General features: G+C 34.4%; 1 protein-coding gene across 3 annotated transcripts in view; it reads left to right on the top strand.

Moving 5' to 3' along the window:
- Positions 1-19,106, top strand: part of ARID2 (AT-rich interaction domain 2) — a 172,421-nt gene that overhangs the window by 74,870 nt on the left and 78,445 nt on the right. For all 3 annotated transcript variants that reach the window (XM_086713597.1, XM_086713596.1, XM_086713598.1), the window contains exon 4: positions 17,266-17,399. In XM_086713597.1, the coding sequence (XP_086569723.1) occupies positions 17,266-17,399 (134 nt within the window). The remainder of the gene's footprint in view (positions 1-17,265; positions 17,400-19,106) is intronic.

The raw sequence follows: 19,106 nt of genomic DNA, 5'->3' as shown, positions 1-19,106 counted from the left end.
CCAGTTCCCTATGTGATAGATTGTTCTTCATCCTTATAAATGGTGATGAATAGCTTTGAATATATCTTTGAATACATTTCTGAATTATATGTTTAGTTATTTCCTTAGGGTAATTTGCTAGAGGAAAGATTTCTGAGATCAAATGATACTCATGTGTTTAGTGCTTTTAATGAATATTGCTAAAGTCCCCTCCAGAAAGGTTGTACCAGTATACATTTCTACCCTGTGTATGAGTTTCTGCTTACCCAAACCTTTGCCAAAATTGGGTGTTAAGAGTTTTTAAACTCCTTTCACATTTCAATTTGCATTTCTTGTATCAAATATTCCTTTTTAAAAAAAATATATCATTTGCTCATTTAAAAAATTATAATATGGGTACTATTCATAATAACTTGAACTTTAAGATCTAAACGTATGTGTGTGTATACATATATGCATATATGAGAAATATTTTTCCAGGTTGTTGTCTATCATTTAGCATTGTGTTACTTTTTGCCTTATTAGAAGTTTTAAAATTTTCATGAGATAAACATTAGTCTTTTTCTTTTTCACTTTTTTAAATTTATGTTCATTTTTGAGAGAGTGTGCGCGCGCACACACACACACACACACACAGGCAAGTGAGGGAGGGGCAGAAAGAGAGAATGACACAGAATCCAAAGCAGCTGCAGGCTCTGAGCTGTCAGCACAGAGCCCGACACGGGGCTCATGGACTGCGAGATCATAACCTGAGCCAAAGTCGGACACCCAACTGACTGAGCCACTCAGGCACCCCTGAGGTAAACATTACTCTTAATTTGTGCGTGCTTCCTCTCATGCTGGACATTGCCTTCCCCACTCTAATATTCTAAATATGTTAACATATATTCTTCTATATTTTCTTTAATTTTTAAGTTTACATTTAATCTCTAACTCATCTGGAAATTATTTTGGTCTGTAAGGTATGAGGTAAAAATTTTTAATTGTTTTCCAATAATGAATTAGTTATCCTAGAATTAACGAATATTCCATTTGTTTCCTTTTTTATTTTTTATTATTTATTTTTTAAGTTTTTATTTAAATTCTAGGTAGTTAACATACAGTGTAATAGTGATTTCAGGGATAGAATTTAGTAATTCATCACTTACATATAACACCCCAGTGCTCATGATAACAAGTGCCCATCGCTTGCCTAACCCACGCCACAGCAACCCTCAGTTTGTTTTGTGTATTTAAGAGTCTCTTATGATTTGCCTCCCTCTCTGTTTTCTCTCACTTCCCCTATGTTCATCTGTTTTGTTTCTTAAATTTCATATATGAATGAAATCATAATGTATTTGTCTTTCTCTGACTGACTTATTTCATTTAGCGTCATACACTCTAGCTGCATCCTTGTTGTTGCAAATGGCAACACTTCATTCTTTTTGATGGCTGAGTGATATTCTGTTACACACACACACACACACACACACACACACACACACATATCTTCTTTATCCATTCATTGGTTATCAATGGACGTTTGGGCTCTTTCCATCATTTGACTACTGTTGATAGCACTGCTATAAACATTGGGGTGCATGTGCCCCTTTTAATCAGCTCTTTTGTATCTTTTCAATAAATATCTACTAGTGCAATTGTTGGGTCATAGGGTAGTTCTCTTTTTAATTTTCTGAGGAACCTCCATACCGTTTTCCAGAGTGGCTGCACCAGTTTGCATTCCTACCAGCAATGTAAAAGGGTTCCCTGTTCTCCACATCCTCACAAATATCTGTTGTTTCCTATGTTGTTAATTTTAGCCATTCTGACAGGTATGAGGTGGTATCTCATTGTGGTTTTGATTTGTATTTCCCTGATGATAAGTGATGTTGAACATCTTTTCACGAAATGCTACCTTTTTTATATTGGACAATGCTTTTCTCTGTTCTATTCCATTAATATATATCTTCATTCCTTTTTTAATATTATACCTTTTAATAAATTTGTTAATTGTAATTAGCCTTTTCATTAAAAAAGTAATCATGAGCACTGTTTAAAATATGAAGGTAACCATTATTATAGTCTTTTTATTTGATCCCAGAATACTTTGTCATATACGAGCAAGTGTGTCATATATTGGTTAAAAAGTCTGTTTTTATGTTGTTTATTCTGATACTTTTCCATAGTGGAAGAATTATCTGTAGATGAAGATAGAACAAATGCATCATTGTATACATTTAATGAATCAATAAATTATGATCCTCCTTTTAAAAAAATTCCATGTCAGTTATGCACTATTTTTATGTTGAAACTTCAATTAACGTTTTTCCATCTTGCCTGAAATCAGTTTTTCTTGCAAATTCTGGGACACTCACATTTTTACTTTTTTTATAAAAGGACTCAAATCAATTTCTGGGTAAGTAAGGATAATGATAGGTAAGGATAAATCCAAGTCTCTCCATATATCCTCCAATATCATGAAAGACCAACAAGAAGAACAAATAAAACAACAAAATCAGATGTGCCTGGATGGCTTACTTGGTAGAGCATGCGACTCTTGATGTCGAGGGTGTGAGTTTGAGCCCCACATTGGATGTAGAGCTTACTTAAAAGTAAACAATCTTAGGGGCGTGTGGGTGGCTCAGTTGGTTAAGCATCCAACTTCACGTCAGGCTCTCTGCTGACAGCCCAGAGCCTGGGGCCTGCTTTGGATTCTGTGTCTCTTTCTATCTCAAAACATAAATAAACATTAAAAAATTTTTTAAATAAACAATCTTAAAAAAAAATGTGCAAAATCCATGCCCTCAACATGACAAGAAGACTGAATGCTACAAACTTCAAGTTTCCTGCAAGTGGAAAAATAAAATACCAAATCCCAGCAGAGATATTTCTTTCTTCTGACACAAGCATTTGTGGAGAAAGTGCAGTTCTGAAAAACTGGAGGAAACGAGGATTGCTCTAAAATCACTGTCAGAGAAACCACACCTTAAGTACAAAAGAGAGCACTGACTATAAGTCTTTGGGCTTAATAGTGTATGTGATTTGAGGTGGCAGTCTCTGAAAAGTATTTTTTCTGGGGGAAAAGAGAATAAAAGAGAAGGGAAAAAAGCACCATTTGGAGATTGGGTAGGGAAGGAAAAAGAAGCAAAAGGGGGGGAACTTAAGGTCCTGCAAGATAAAATAGAAACCTCTTCTTCCAAATTAGAAGATGCACAAATACTTTCCTTACAACACAACCACTAGAAAAAGTTGTCCATTAAAGAAACCATACTTTGGTACTCTAACAAAAGAGAGACTCTTGAAATAGGAATCTTGTGGACCATCTCAAAGTCGAAATAGGTGAAAGCCTCGTAAATCTATGGAAAGCCTCCACTATAAGAAGAAAACATAAGAATCAAAATATCTTAGTAGATGAACACCTACAACTTCAAAAAAGAAAACAACCACACAGTGGAAGAAAACCATAACATAGCTCTCCAAAGTGGCTGAAATACCCTCAAATGCACACTTAGAGATATAAAAACCAACTAGAACCATACATTTAAAACCAAAGAAACAAAAGAGATTGATTTCCCCACCCCCAGAACCCATAAAATCACTAAGAAACCTAGGAAGAAATGGGAAGAAAGTTGGTTGAACCCAAGAAAGATATGGAAGGAAGAGATAAAAATCATCTTAGAAATGAATTCTAAATTCTAGGATGCCCGAAGGAGAATGAACTCAACTGAAGACTTAATAAAGAACATTGAAGAAAGTCAGAAAAATAATCAAGATGAGGAAAAATGAATTAAAGAAGTAAAACAGGTAAAAGAGAAATGGTTGTAATGGAAGTGAGACAAAAAGAGATTCAACATATATGTATAATTGAATTAGAGAAACTAAACAATGGAAACATTATTTAAAACTATAATATAAAAAAAATTTCCAGGGGTGCCTGGGTGGCTCAGTCGGTTAAGTGCCTGAGTTCAGCTCAGGTCATGATCTGATGGTTTGTGAGTTCAAGCCCCGCACTGGGCTCTGTGCTGACAGCTCAGAGCTTGGAGCCTGCTTTTTAGACTCTGTGTCTCCCTCTCTCTCTGCCCTTCCCCCACTCATGCTCTTTCTCTCACAAAAATAAATAAACATTAAAAAAATTTTAAAAATATATGAAATTTTCAAAAGTGCATCTACATATTGAAAGGACCATAGAGTACCTAGAGAAGTTGATATTAAGCAGTCCATTTTGAGTCATATCTTTATAGTAAAGTGTTAGAGTTTAAAGACAAACAATTTTGAGAGCCTCCAGGTAAACAAAACAAAACAACCTGTAGGGCAAGAGAATTAAACTGGAACACACTTCTTAATGGAAACATACAAAGCAAAGTGCCAGTGGAGTAGTGTCGTCAAGAAACAAGGAAAAGAGTCAACCAAGAATTTTGTAAAGTCAAGATGTTCTTGTATAGGAAAGGTATGTACAGCGCTCAAAGTTGTTATCATTTCCTTACTTTTGACAACATTTAGTAGCATGGCTCTGAAACAGTGGAGGGTTCCCGACAGCGTATGTAACACACTACCATCCCAGCAGATTGGATTGAGCTGCCAAAAATGACCATCAGGGATTCATTAAGAAGTCTTGGTCATTAATTAATTTAACAATTTTTTTTATCTTCTAAGAGTTTGTCACAGAACTTTAAAACCTAACATTTCCCTCCAAATTTTTTCCTTTTCAGTAGTTATTAAGAAGTTCATAATTCGTGCAGTACACTTGATTACAGACACATTTATGGCAGTTTTAGCCTATAAATCTCTAGAGTTCTGTGAATTTCAACATTAGTTGAAGTAGCTCTTCAGTTATATTTAGATGTGTTGTAAATATGAATGTATTTATTTTAGGTAATCTTCCAAAATACAAAGAAGTCCCAGTTACTTATCAGTGAGTTTTAATTGATAAAATGTCGAAAATGTTAAATGTTTGATTTTATATAATATGCTTATTAAGTATATTTTGTGGAAACTAAAAAAAAAAAAAAAAAGCCAAGCCATTTTTTTTACTATTATTTTTTTAACGTTTATTCATTTTTTTGAGAGCGAGAGAGCGAGCGGGGAGGGGTAGAGAGAGACACACACTACACACACACACACAAACACACAGAATGCAAAGCAGGCTCCAGGATCTGAGCTGTTAGCACAGAGCCCTATGCGGGGCTCGAACTCACAAGCAGTGAGATCATGACGTGAGCTGAAGTCAGAGGCTTAACTGACTGAGCCACCTAGGCACCCCAAAAAAGCCAAGCTGTTTTTTAAATATGAACAATACAAAGAAAGTTTAAACATGTATAACTCAGAGAATATTATATACATGAAACCTTCTTGAGGAAGCTAGTAGGGTATGAGCTTTATCGAACTAAGTTGACTAGGAAAGCATTTTCAGAAGAATCCATGGTTATTTAAAATATATTGTAATTGGAGAGCTAATAGTAAAACATAGGTGACAACAAAGGTGAAAGAATAATCTGTAAATCTTACATATCTTACCAAGTAGAAATAATGAAACTTTAAAGGAAGAGGTAAACAGAAAAGTAGAAAAAGCTTATTGATTGTTACAAAAGCAGGAGTTGGAAATGAGAAAATACTACTGAAAGTTGACCTATACTAGGTAATAGAATAATAAGAAAATGAGATTAAGGCATTGTAAATGTGTAAGTACAAAGGTAACCAGTGGAACAAAAATACAAGGCCTTCCTACATGCCAAAAGCAATTTAAAAACAAAAGAACAAAGAAAATGCATCACATAAATTATTTACTGTTTTAGCCATAACTCACAAATTTAGTTTTCATACTGAAAATACATTGATAGTTAATAAAAATGAGTAAATAATAAATGTTAAAAATTAATAAAATCAAGAATGTGGAAGAATAAATCTAAAACGGACTATAAACAGAAGCAAGTGAACCTCTGTTTCAGATGATATTGATCTGAAGTCAAAAGGAACTGTAAAAATTATTGTGAATTCTAGGATTGTTTACTATAGAATTGAGCAAATGTGCAATTTTATTGGGAAAACATTAGCCAGATTTCTCATTATCAGAGAAGAAAGTTAAAAATATGAAAGGGGAGAGCTGTGGTGTTAAATTGGCAGTAGAGGTGTAAGTATGATCTCATTCTTTGATACAGAAATGGATTTATACACATATGCATGCATATATATTAATTTAATAAATATATATTTTATAAATATATTTAACAAATATATTAAAAGGGACTGGAAGAAAGAGACCACTGTAAGCACTGAACATAACCTAGTATCCAGATAACTGGTTTCTAAATACTGTTCCTCATTAAAAGGAAGGAATGTTCCTCGGAGAAAAGAGTGATGCTTGGGTAGAAGTAGGGAAAATACAAAGAAAGCCTGATAAGCTGTAAAGCAAGAAACTGCTCAAGAAATGATTGGTACATATCAAAAGATAGAGGAGTTGACTTGAAAGGGCTCCCACTGCTCAAATCTGGGACACTTTGAGTATGAGAATAAATAATGGTAGGAATATAATGTTTATGAAATATTCCATGATAGAGTAAATAAATTAATAAGTGAAAGAAGATGGAAAGAGCTCACTTACAGTAGAATAAATGCCAACGAATAAAAGTGGAAGAAATAATGAAGTTAAGAAAAATCACCATTACAGTCATACTTGATTCAGTCAAGAATCCTCAATGGAGGGGCGCCTGGGTGGCGCAGTCGGTTAAGCGTCCGACTTCAGCCAGGTCACGATCTTGCGGTCCATGAGTTCGAGCCCCGCATCGGGCTCTGGGCTGATGGCTCAGAGCCTGGAGCCTGTTTCCGATTCTGTGTCTCCCTCTCTCTCTGCCCCTCCCCCGTTCATGCTCTGTCTCTCTCTGTCCCAAAAATAAATAAACGTTGAAAAAAAAAATTTTTTTTTAAAGAATCCTCAATGGATGCTAAAACTAGTGGGTGAAAGTTTGGTAAGGAATAGGTTATTTACATAGCTTCAGAGTGTTCTCCTGTAAGTTACTTAATAATTTCCAAAAGGAAAAGAGTAACTTCCTAGTGATGTAACCTAGTAATTCCAAGTTTACAAACTAATCAAACTTAACAACACCATCAATGGGACATGATACACCTTCTGATAATATGCACTAGGATATGCATTCATTTCTGTGGTATTCCTGCCAAAAGAGCTTTCCCTATCTAATTTAATTATAAAGAAATACCAGACAAACCTAAACTGAGGGACATTCTACAAGTAATTGCCCTGTATTCTTGAAAAAATGTCAAGCTTGTTACAAACAAGGAGCGATAACTTAATTTTAAGTGGTTCAGGAAAAGCACTGGGGGGTTGGGAGTGGTGTGGGCATGTGCATGTGTGGACAGGGAGAGAAGGGCAGATTGAGAAAATGAGAATACGATAAAACAAACAACATCTAAATAATTTGTATATCTGGATTGAGGACACAGGAGTTCTTTGTAGTATTCTTGTGACTTAATATGGAATTATGTCAATATAAAAGTTATATTAGAGGGTTCAAATCCCACAGAGTTTGGTGGATGTTTTTTAATAGTTTTGGAAAATTCTTTTTCCTACTGCAGTGTAGATATGAAAGTTTTAATATATGATACATGCACAATATTTTCAACAACAAGATCATGTCACAGAAGGAAAATTGTTTTAAAAACATCCTTTTTAAGAAAATGCTCTCTCCATAGCATGAGTCTCTTTTTTAAAGTAATTATTCTATTCATTATTAAAATTTTACTTTTACTTTAAAGGGTTGATTAGATGTCTTTTTGTTTTGTTTTTTAAATTATTGGTTAGATATAAGATAACTGCCCATCGCCTAATGCTATCATGAGAAAAGTCAGCAAATTTGAGACATTTTAAAAAGTGAAGTGTGTAACACTCAAGATTGGCAACACTTAAGTACTCTTCATTTAGATACCCAGTTAGCCTCTCTGGTACAAAATATTTTTCTTAATCACTTCGCATCTCATTATGAAATATGTTTGAAGATTTTTCTGTATTTGAAAGACCTTATTTTTGTATAATTGACCCCATTAAAATTATCCTGAACCATTTTTGGCACTTCTGACTTCAGCTTCTTTGCTGCATTACCCTGCTTGTAGATGATGCGATACATGATTTTTACATGTCTATAATCTTCCCTTTTTCCCTTCCCTTTGCCTACTTTCTTATTCGTCTTCCTCAGTTTCCTCCCCCTACTTCTACTTCCCTTTCCCAGTTAAAGCAGCTGCTTCTTCATTGTGGCTTTAAGTAGAATTAACATGTTTTCCTGAAAATTTTTTTTCTAAAGTCATTTGCTTTGGAGAATATATCCTCTTTGGTACAGCTTTCCTTTAATGACTCACCCCAAAGTAGTTCTTCGCAAATTTCATCTTTGGAAGAGACTCTAGTAAATACTTACAAGCTCAGATATGTTAGAAACATCTGTACTTGAATTCAGCTATACAGAAAACCTCCCACACAGTATAATTTGCTCTAATCCTTGTTTTTTCAACTCCTCAGTAGTGTTTTCTTACCGTTTTCCAACAATATTTGTTTTGTTGCCATATTTTCCATGTATTAATTTAGCCATCTTTGTCATGAGAAAATAAAGATATGTTTTCCCAGTGATATCGATTTTGGCCGTTGAAAGGCTCTTATAAATATTTATCAATACACTTGCTTGAAATAAAATTTATTTTTAAAAATTTTTTTTTTTCCAACGTTTATTCATTTTTGGGACAGAGAGAGACAGAGCATGAATGGGGGAGGGGCAGAGAGAGAGGGAGACACAGAATCGGAAACAGGCTCCAGGCTCTGAGCCATCAGCCCAGAGCCTGACGCGGGGCTCGAACTCACTGACCGCGAGATCGTGACCTGGCTGAAGTCGGACGCTTAACCGACTGCGCCACCCAGGCACCCCTATTTTTAAATTTTAAATAGTTTTGATTAAGTTTCAGTGACTTGAAAATACTACTGAGAAAAATGTAGAGGTTTGTCTTCAAATTCTGGATACTTAGTTTTAAACATCTTGGAAACCGTCAGTAACATAAAACTGTAATAGTAACGTAGGGCAAGGTTCATCATCATTGTTAGGGCATGAAAATCCACAGTTAGGGTATTTGTTTTTAATATAATTTTAGAAATCTTTTGGCCTACTTCTTTTATATTGGATCGCATTGCTGTTGTTTCTACTTCATAGTATTGTTGACGATGAGCTCATGTTAGAAGTGTCAGTTTTGCCTTTTCTTGTTTTATTTTGCTTGCATTATTCAAACTGACTTCTTTGAAGAAATTTAAACTTTTTTGTGAGAGATAGTTTAACTAAAATTAGATAATATTATCTTTAAATCCCCTTAACCTGGGCATACATAGACGTTATTAGTACATATAGTTAAGGTTCCACTGGTCAAAAGCTAATGAATGAATGAGGATTCCACTCTTAGTCCCTCCACATTGTCTCACATCAAATGAGTAACATCTGGACTGCCTGATCATGGGAGTGAGGGAGGGAGAAGACAGTGTGGATTCCTAAGTGAAATATCTTTCCCTATTGGAGTATTTTGTGTGTGTGCCCCATTTTGAAGGGTACTCTTCTACAGAAGCAAGTACCTGCATCGGGTTGAGGTATGATATTCTGAGGAAGCTTGTATTGATAAAGGAGGTAGATTGGAAATTCTTTGCTATGAATGTCACAATGAAAGGCCATATGAGAGATCCAAAAGTAGCAGTATTCTAGAATTCTTCATTAATTATTATTTTTTAAATGAAGCATAATAACCTTTGGCATCCTTTGTTTAGATAATACCATTTTTTCCTTTGATCTATAAGTGAGTTTGACATTAAAAAATTTTTTAATACTGAACTATTACTGGATTTCTATAATAAAATCTTTTCTTGAGTGTGTTTCATATATATTAATAGATTATTTTTTCCAGTATTTATATATGTAATCTTTTTTTAACTGCAGTTTTTATGACGTTTGTCAAATTTTGCTAGATTACAGTTTTCGGAAAGCTTCTAATCTTTTTCTATAACTGGAAACATTTTATATAGCAGTGGGAATACTTGTTTTATTTGAAAGTTTGAAATAACTGTACTTTTTTTCTGGTTTAAAAAAATTTTTTTAATTGTGAAATATAAACACAAGCTTAATATATACAGGTTTATCTACACCAAAATAACAACAACAAAACCTCTACTAATACCTTTGAAGTTGCTTGTGTTTCTTGATTGCGTTTCTCTCTTAAGGGGTAAACCCTCGCTTCTTTTCTAAGTGATAATTGTTATATGGCTTTTCTTTGTGGTGTTAGCACCCACTTGTCTATTGCTAAAAATTATATTAAAAATTTTTTTGCTTGTTTATGCTCTTTGTATAAGTGGAATTATATAATCTTTGGAAATTATTTTTTTTACTTAACAATTTATTGATGGCCATTTGAATCCATCCGTGTTAGCTTACTAATTTTCATTGCCATATAATATTTCACTGCATGAATGTGCCACAGTGTTTTTATTTATACTACCATTAATGAATATTTGGATTGCTAACAGTTTTTTTTTAAGTTTATTTATTTATTTTGAGAGAGAGAGAGAGCACAAGTGAAGGAGGAGCAGAGAGAGGAAGAGAGAGAATCCCAAGCAGACTCTGTGCCATCCATGCAGAGCCTGATGCAGGCTCGGTTTCACAAACCTTGAGATCATGACCTGAGCCGAAACCAAGAGTTAGACCCCTAACCGACTGAGCCACCCAGGTGCCCCAGTAATTAGTCTGATTTTAATTATGCTGTTAAACACTTGAAAAAAAAATGAGAAACACAGCAAAGAACATATTTTCCTTAATTTTAACTATGAAAATAAATCCATTTTTTCACTTATTCTGTATAAATTTATTCTGTATAAACAGTATTATGTTTTCTATCACTGCTTCTTTCTCTTTTCAAGTTCTTAAACTTTGTATCAGGCATATTTTTTCAAATTATTTTAAAAGTTTTACATTTTTTAGGTTCTCCTTTCATAATTACCAATGGCATTTGAATTCTCTTTTGAAATATAATAGTTATGAATGATACTAATATCTTAAATAGTTTCTGTGTAGGTTATCATTCATCTCTATTGTTTTTTTAACCATTTGTTAATTTTGATTCATCTATGCATTAGAGTGTAGTTAACCCTTGGACAACGTGATTTGAGCTGCACAGGTCCACTTATATGTGGATCTTTTGTACAATACAGTATTATATATGTATTTCCTCTTCCTTATTATTATCTCTAGCTTATGTTATTATAGGAATACAATATGTAACATAAATACAAAATGTGTGTCAACTTATTGTTTACGTTACCGGGGAGGCTTCTGGTCAGTGGGCTATAGTAATTAAGTTTGAGGGAAGTCAGAAGTTATAATGCAGATTTAGACTGTGTGGGAATTGGTGCCTTTAACCCCTCTGTTGCTCAGGGGTCAGTTGTACTTATTTGTGTGTGTGTGGGTGTGTGTTTTTTCCTAAAGAGCTATATTGCTTTATTCTGAGTCTTTATATATATGAAAATGAATTTCTGTTGTCTTAGTTGAACGACATGATTGGGTAGGGATTTCTTGTGAAATAACTTTCCTCCTCAGAACTCTAATATTTGCTTATTATCTTCTACAATTAATTTTGAAGAGAAGCCAAAGTCTAGTTGACTGTTCTATTAACTTTTGGGTAATGGCAGTGATTCTGAATACTCCTAGTAATCTTTATCTTTGAAACTTAAATCTTTTATCGGGTTATGTCTAATTGTTTTTCCCTTTTCATTAATTTTGCCTGGTGAACCATGTGCCCTCATATCCCAGCTCCAGGGAGCTTTTTGATGTACATATTACACATTTTAGCTAAAGAAATTCTTTTATGATGACAGTGATTATCACTTCTGTTCCCTTTACTCTAGTCTTTCCTGGAGGACCACCAGGTGTTTTGTTTGTTTGGGTTTTTTTGAACTATGTTTGGTCTCGTGTTTATCGTAAATATCTCATTTTTATCCATGAGTTTCATTAGTTCTTTTCTTTTCCATGTGGAACAGTTTCTCAGGCTTGCCTTCTACATTACCCAGGTTATCTTCTACATTGTCATATCTACTCTTTCATGCCCCCTTTTTGGGAGAATAATCCTGGGCAAAGAAATTTCATTATCTTTATGGTTTCCAAAGCCACCACACTTGATTTTGTGCCTGGTGTATTTATAGAGCACATCAGTAGAGATCCAATACCTGTTGATACTTAATGACAGTCTGTCCATGCTGGTACTTTTCATAGGTGCCCCACACTCCTGGGGTCTTCGGGTTTATTTTGACAAAGAACCTCAAAGGTGAAGTTTATAAATGACTTTGCCTCCCTGAACAACCACTGAGTTCAACCCACCTTTCTGTAAGTTCTTTTTAAATAATTGACAGTCTCTAGATCCCATTGTCAGACACACCTTCACTTTCTATTAATCCCTTAGTGGTTGAAGGAAATCCAAACTGTACTTGCCTTTTATGTGTTCTGGCCTAGGATCTCATCCACTTTCCACTAGATCACATTACTCTCTCATATGTTTTGCAAGTTAGTCTTGTGGATCCTTGAAGTTGCTTTTAAGGGACCAGAAATTCTAAAAGTTATTAACTTACAAATAATGCTGTATTCCTCTATTTTTATTCTTTAGAGGTCATTGCAATTAGATTTAAGGGAAGAGATGACTATGGGTCCTTGAACTGTCATCTTTAACTAAAACCATTTCAAAAAATTGTTACATAGAAGTGTTCCTAATCATATCCATTTGATTTTTTTCCTTCATCCAAGAATAATCAAGAGTTTTTCTTGATTGTTGTTATTAATGTTGATTTTAATCTCCAAGAACTCTACCAAAATATGTACAGATAAAATTATATGATATCTGAGAATTGCTTTAAAATAATCTAGAAGAGGATCGTGAAGATAATTGCATATAGGTTTGGAATTTTACGTCATGAAAGTTATTTTTAATTTTCCAAGAGGTTAATTTCCTTCTTAGAAAAAACTTTCTTTGAATTGCTTTATGGTTAAAGAATGTGCCATATATAATATTTAATCTTAAATTTACTATAATTTTCTGTGTGAATTGATACATATCAGTTTTATAATTTCCATGGAGTTTTAAAAAGAAAATCATTGTATGTCTAATAAATCAATCTTAGTGGCGATTATACTCAAATCTTGTAAACCTAATTTATTTTTTTAATGTACTTAATCTGTCAAATATTGCAAGAGGTTAAATTTTCCCACATTCATGATAAAGCCATGCATATTATTTGATGCGGGGTTTTTTGTTGTTGTTTTTGTTTTTTAAGAGAGAGAGGGCAGGAACAGGAGAGAGGGGCAGAGAATGGGGAGAAAAAAAGAGAGAGAGAATTTTAACCAGAATTCACACTTAGCATGGAGCTCAAGGCGCAGCTCAGTCCCACAACCCTGGGATCACAACCTGAGATGAAATCAAGAGATGGACACTCAACTGACTGAGCCACCTAGGTGCTCTTATTTGATGCTATATTAAATGGACTCTTAACACTCCCCCCTGCATTGTATTGGGATTGGTCACACTTATTAAGGCTTTTAATTAACAGTGCCATTTAAAACAATTTCTGTATTAAATGCCAACTTTTCATATTTGCCTTCCTCTGAGTCTGTAACCTGTGATATAGAATCTACTATAAAATAAATTAATGCCAAGTTGAAGAAAAAGAAGATAAAACTCATCCCAGTTGAATCTTTTCCTATCTGGATTTCAATATTGTACCAGTCTTGAGTTAAATATGTAGTGTATGGGCACCTGGGTGGCTCAGTTGCTTAAGTGTCCCCCTCTTGATTTCTGCTCAGGGCATGATCTCACGGTTCGTGAGTTCAAGCCCTGCATGGCACTCTGCACTGAGTGTGGAGACTGCTTGAGATTCTCTCTCCCTCTCTTTCTCTCTCACTCTGTCTCTCTCTCTGGCCTTCCTCAGCTCATGTGCTCTCTCTCTGTCTCTCAAAATAAATAAATAAATAAACTTAAACAAAATATGTAGTGTGCTAGGCAGATTACCATAGAAATGGAGTAAATACTGGTTTGATTCATATATTAACTATTCAAAGTGATGTCATTGAGTTTGAGAAGAAAGAGAGTGAAATGTGCAGTCTAGCATTTATAGTTTAATGAGTGAACACAAAATATCTGTTAGTGTATAAGCTCTAAGTCATGATAGAGAATTAAATTAGAAAACTTAGACTTTGAAATGTAACTCTGTATTTTAGCAGCTTTCTCTTATCTGTTACTACTTTTTACTTTTTAGAAGTATATAACTCTTTGAAAAGCCAAAAGACTTTGTGCTTGTTTATTGTGAGAGACAAGAGATCAAAACTGGGTGCCAAAACCTTGGTTGAACTAAGAGAGGTTGAGTTTTAGTTGGAAATATTTAATCATAACAGTGAGAACAAGTACTGGCCCTCAAGCCAGGAAAATAAAAATTTCAAAAATCATAACAACTTGCCTAAAGCACAGATTTTTGGGGATTGAAATTATATAAAGAATCTGGGGGGCACCTGGGCGGCGCAGTCGGTTAAGCGTCCGACTTCAGCCAGGTCACGATCTCGCGGTCCGTGAGTTTGAGCCCCGCGTCGGGCTCTGGGCTGATGGCTCAGAGCCTGGAGCCTGTTTCCGATTCTGTGTCTCCCTCTCTCTCTGCCCCTCCCCCGTTCATGCTCTGTCTCTCTCTGTCCCAAAAATAAATAAACGTTGAAAAAAAAAAAAAAAAAAAGAATCTGGAGGAATGTGTCGAGGGACCAGACAGAGGTCATATTTTTAACATTTTAAGAAAATTTGAGTTATAAAAGGTTTTATGGATAGAATACACCATTTATTATGAGTATATAGTGCTTGTGTTGTTGTCAGGCACTCCTAGCTTGCACCACAGTTTGGGTAAAAAAAAACAAGCCCAAATTTCAAATCTGCTGTGTTCAGTTATAACAGATTTATAAAGAGTATCTTAAACATATTAATGGAAGATTTTGATCTTAAAATTCTTTGTCTGTGGGGTGCCTGGGTGGCTCAGTTGGTTGAGCATCCAACTCTTGATTTCAGCTGAGGTCATGATCTCAGAATTCATGGAATCGAGCCCCATGGAATCTCAAGGTCACTTGCGGGATCGAGCTTTGTGCCGAGCCTGCTTAGATTCTCTCTCTCCGTCTCTCTCTGCCTTTCCCCTGCTTGTGCTCTCTCTCTCTCTCTCTCTCTCTCTCTCAAAATAAACTTAAAAAATTCTACATCTTTATTGTTATTTTGATTATAGTTAGATAAAAATTATTTAATGAAGATATTTGAGTTTGTGTTTAACCATTCCACAAAGGGTTCAATCAATTCTGAAAGACTATACTCTCTAAAATACCTCTATCAATACTATTACCTGAGTGTAGATAATCATTTGCAGAAAATATGTCACATAATTTTTGAACAGCTGTTTGTGTCTAAATTTATATATACTCTTCTTTTTATGATATCTGCATTAAAAATTCAAAAAGAATAGGCTTGATTTATTTACCTATTTAAGTCCATTGTGGGTCTGTCCTGGAGAGAGACTGCTTCTTTTTAATCATCCTTTTGTTTTATGTTTTTAGACTGTAAATCTATCTGCCGCGGACATCCCCAGGGTCAGGATGAAATGTATGCAGCTGCATACTCTTCTCAATGCCCAAGGGTTGTATCTGCACACACGTCTCTGCTTTAGTCGGCTGTATCTCCAGCAGAAAAGTGTTGGATCCATTAGTTATCAAAGTGCCAGCTAGGAACGAGTTCTTGTTCAAATTGAGCTTATATGGGGAACTTAGAAGGAAAGGGAAGGGACATTTTAATTCCTTTTCAGGCTCAAAGATGTGAATTACTGTGCCTTATAAGACTGAAAGGGGAAAATAAGGAATGGTAATGATTTTCCGTGTTTCATATTTGTAAAATTATAGTTTCCATTTATCCCACCTTGAAAGTTAAGTTTTGGTACTCAAAATAATACTTCTGAGATCATCCTATATCTTCATTGATAATCCCCTTCCTCATCTCAGCTGTCTGTAACTAAAAAGCAAAGGGTAGGTAGCTATAGGACTTTGAAAATGTCTACTAATGAACTTAGTATCTGCTTGGATCAGGAATGGTAAAAGGGGTGATCCATAAAATAATCACATCTAGAACTTTTCTGTAGTAAATTTAAGTTACTGTATTAATCAGTTCACCTTATTTGTGAAGTACAGTAGCAAGTTTGTTAGCTGCAGCATTGTATTTGGCAGGGGTTTGACCAATTGTTTCCCCATTTAAAAAGCTTACCTGGGAATCTTATTATAAACTGGTAGGTGATGATAGATTGAGAATTTTGGAAATTTAATTCTAATTAACATCAAGAGGATTAATCATACCCAGTAATGATAATATAGCAGGGGATACAGGAACTATCTTATAAGTTAGTTAAAATATATTAGGCCATCACTTTTAGATGGGAATTTATTTAGAATGGGCATACCGTTTCCAATGCCTATCTAGAGGAAAATATTCAAACAAATTTGCACAAAAAAAATTCAAACAGATTAAGCTTATTCCTGCTGCATGATTTGTAATAGCAGAAAACAAACTGAAAGTAGCTAAATGTATCACTAGAGATCTAATTAGGTTATGATATATGAAGAGGATCAAATATTATACAGCTGTTAAGAAAAAACTGAAGTAGTACTAATGTATTGACATACTTAGATCTCTAAAACATACTGTTAAATAAAATTTTGCACAGAAAATATACTCCAGTAACCACGTGAACCTGGTTAGTGATTATCTCTGGTGAGTGAGATTAGGGGAGACCACGGTTAGAGAATCTTCTCATTTTCTCTTGGCTTTTAAATGACCGTGGTTAATTTTTTTTTTTAATTGGTAAATGATATGTTCTCCCATTCATGTACATGTGTTTGTCCTTTGATATTACCTACTTTTGTATTTTTATTTGAGTAGTGGAGTGGTCTTTTCTGAAAATATAAAAACACTTTTTTTTTTTTTTTTTTTTTTTTAAATCCTAGCCACTAGAGCACCAGGGAGAAAATATAAAAACACTTTAGAACGATTGCATTGAGTTTGTCTGTAGTATCACAGTTGATGTGACTGTTTAATCTAAGAGGCTTGTGGTATCTTTTTTTTTTTTTTTTTTAATTTAGGGCCTCTAGGGAAGGAAAGCAGATCATGTGGTAGGTAGGAGTTAAAAAATAAGATGTAAACCTATTTGTAAAACTCTGCTGTGTTTTTCTATTTCAGTTACCTAGAAAAATACGAGAAAGTTCATCATTTTGGGGAGGATGATGATGAGGTACCACCAGGCAATCCAAAGCCACAGCTTCCTATTGGTGCAATTCCATCTTCCTACAATTACCAGCAACACAGTGTATCAGGTAAATATCATTGGAAATTGTACAGTTTTGAATTAGGAAAATAGACATGATCCAATGAATTAATCCTTTACTTTGCATGTGCAACTTTCAAAGATCCACATCTAATTGATATAAGGGTCCTTTCTGTAATAGGCTGTATAAGATTTTTAGTTGCAGGAATTTTCAGAATTAGAAATACCCATACTTTCAAGTGAAGTTTTTTCCTTTTTTTTTTCCTTTTCGACTAATGGTCACTTTAATCTGAATAGTCACGAAAATGAGAAGTTCCTAGGATTAGGAAGGCCAAGAATACTCAGATAGCGTCTACTAGATTTTCTACAATTACTGTAATTTCCAGTCTCAGAATTCCTCAGAAATATTTCTAACTATGTATTTTTTTCCATGGTACCAAGGATAAGATTTTTTTTTTCCATTTAAGTCATTCTTAAAATGGCTATAAAGGAATCTGCGGCTAAAAAGAGCAGGACTCAAATTGGAAATAATCAGGTTGAAGGTCTAAGAAAGAGGTTATTAAGTCAGAGTAGATGGGGGTTCCAGTATTTGGAGTTTGGGTGTTGGGACCGTGATGACTAGGAAAAGAACTCTGAAGAGATGAAGCATCTCTTTTCTTCAGTCACCAACATTTGGCCTAAAAAAAGAGGAGGTATTTTTTTTCAAGGGTATTTTATTGACAAAGTACACAGTTTTTTAGATATTTATTTTCTTCATTAGTGCTAGTCCCAGTCTCTTCTAGATAATCATTAAGCTCTCTCATTGTGTCAGTATCACTAATTTTATTTTCCATTATCTATTTTCTAATATTCTTTCATGTTGAATTTCACTCTGTATTTCTTCCCTGTTCAGTAAGACACAGAATCTTCTAGAATCTGATCATTATTAGAAGAGGCTTCATCATTATGATGCTTTTGTATAATGGGGGCAGGGTTTGGTGGTGATGAGTACAAACCAAACCTCACTTTATGTTTATTAAGTAGTTAATTACCTCAAGAGCCAAGTTTAAAGGAGAATATTTTAAGTCACCATGTAGAAAATCTTGAAAATACTTTAAGCTGATAAAATGGGGTGACTTGTTAGGTAATATACTCTCTATTCCTAAAAAGGGCTAATGACCATTATTTTATTCAAGGCTACTATAAAGGGTATTCCTACATTGAATGAGACATTATATTAATGACCTTTAAGACCATTTCAACTGTATATAACTGCGTGGTTCCTATATTACAGCAATAGCAGAACTGTCCATTCTTGTAACTTAAATAGAGTTTGGTGTCTGCTTTTACAGCTACCCGTATTGACCCATTTCTACTTTTGTTCTTGTTTAAAATGAATTTTTTTCTGGATCTGGTGTTTCTTTTTCTTTTTTTTCCTCTCCTAGTTAAACTAATGACCCCAAGAAAAAAAGATGTGAAATATTTCTGGTATTTCAGAAGCCTAGGGAAAGCCATTGATAGATCTATACAAGTTAAGGGAATGACAGAATTGCTTAACTTCGTTAAAATAACTTCTTTCTGATATGCTGTCATATATGTGTTGTCTCTTTTAAAAGTAGAATCTGAGTAGTTATGTAACATGTAGCATATTTGACAAAATCAAGACTGGGGACTCAGGAAAGGAAAGGAAGTAAGAATTGCTAGGGAACATCAAACTACAACATACCTAATTCAAACTGAAAAGAGATAGTATTTCAGGGCAGCATTTATGAATTTG

Source organism: Puma concolor, chromosome B4, assembly GCF_028749965.1.
Source record: "Puma concolor isolate L17-30 chromosome B4, mPumCon1.1.hap2, whole genome shotgun sequence".
NCBI lineage: Eukaryota > Metazoa > Chordata > Mammalia > Carnivora > Felidae > Puma > Puma concolor.
This window is presented reverse-complemented; position numbering and strand designations above follow the sequence as displayed.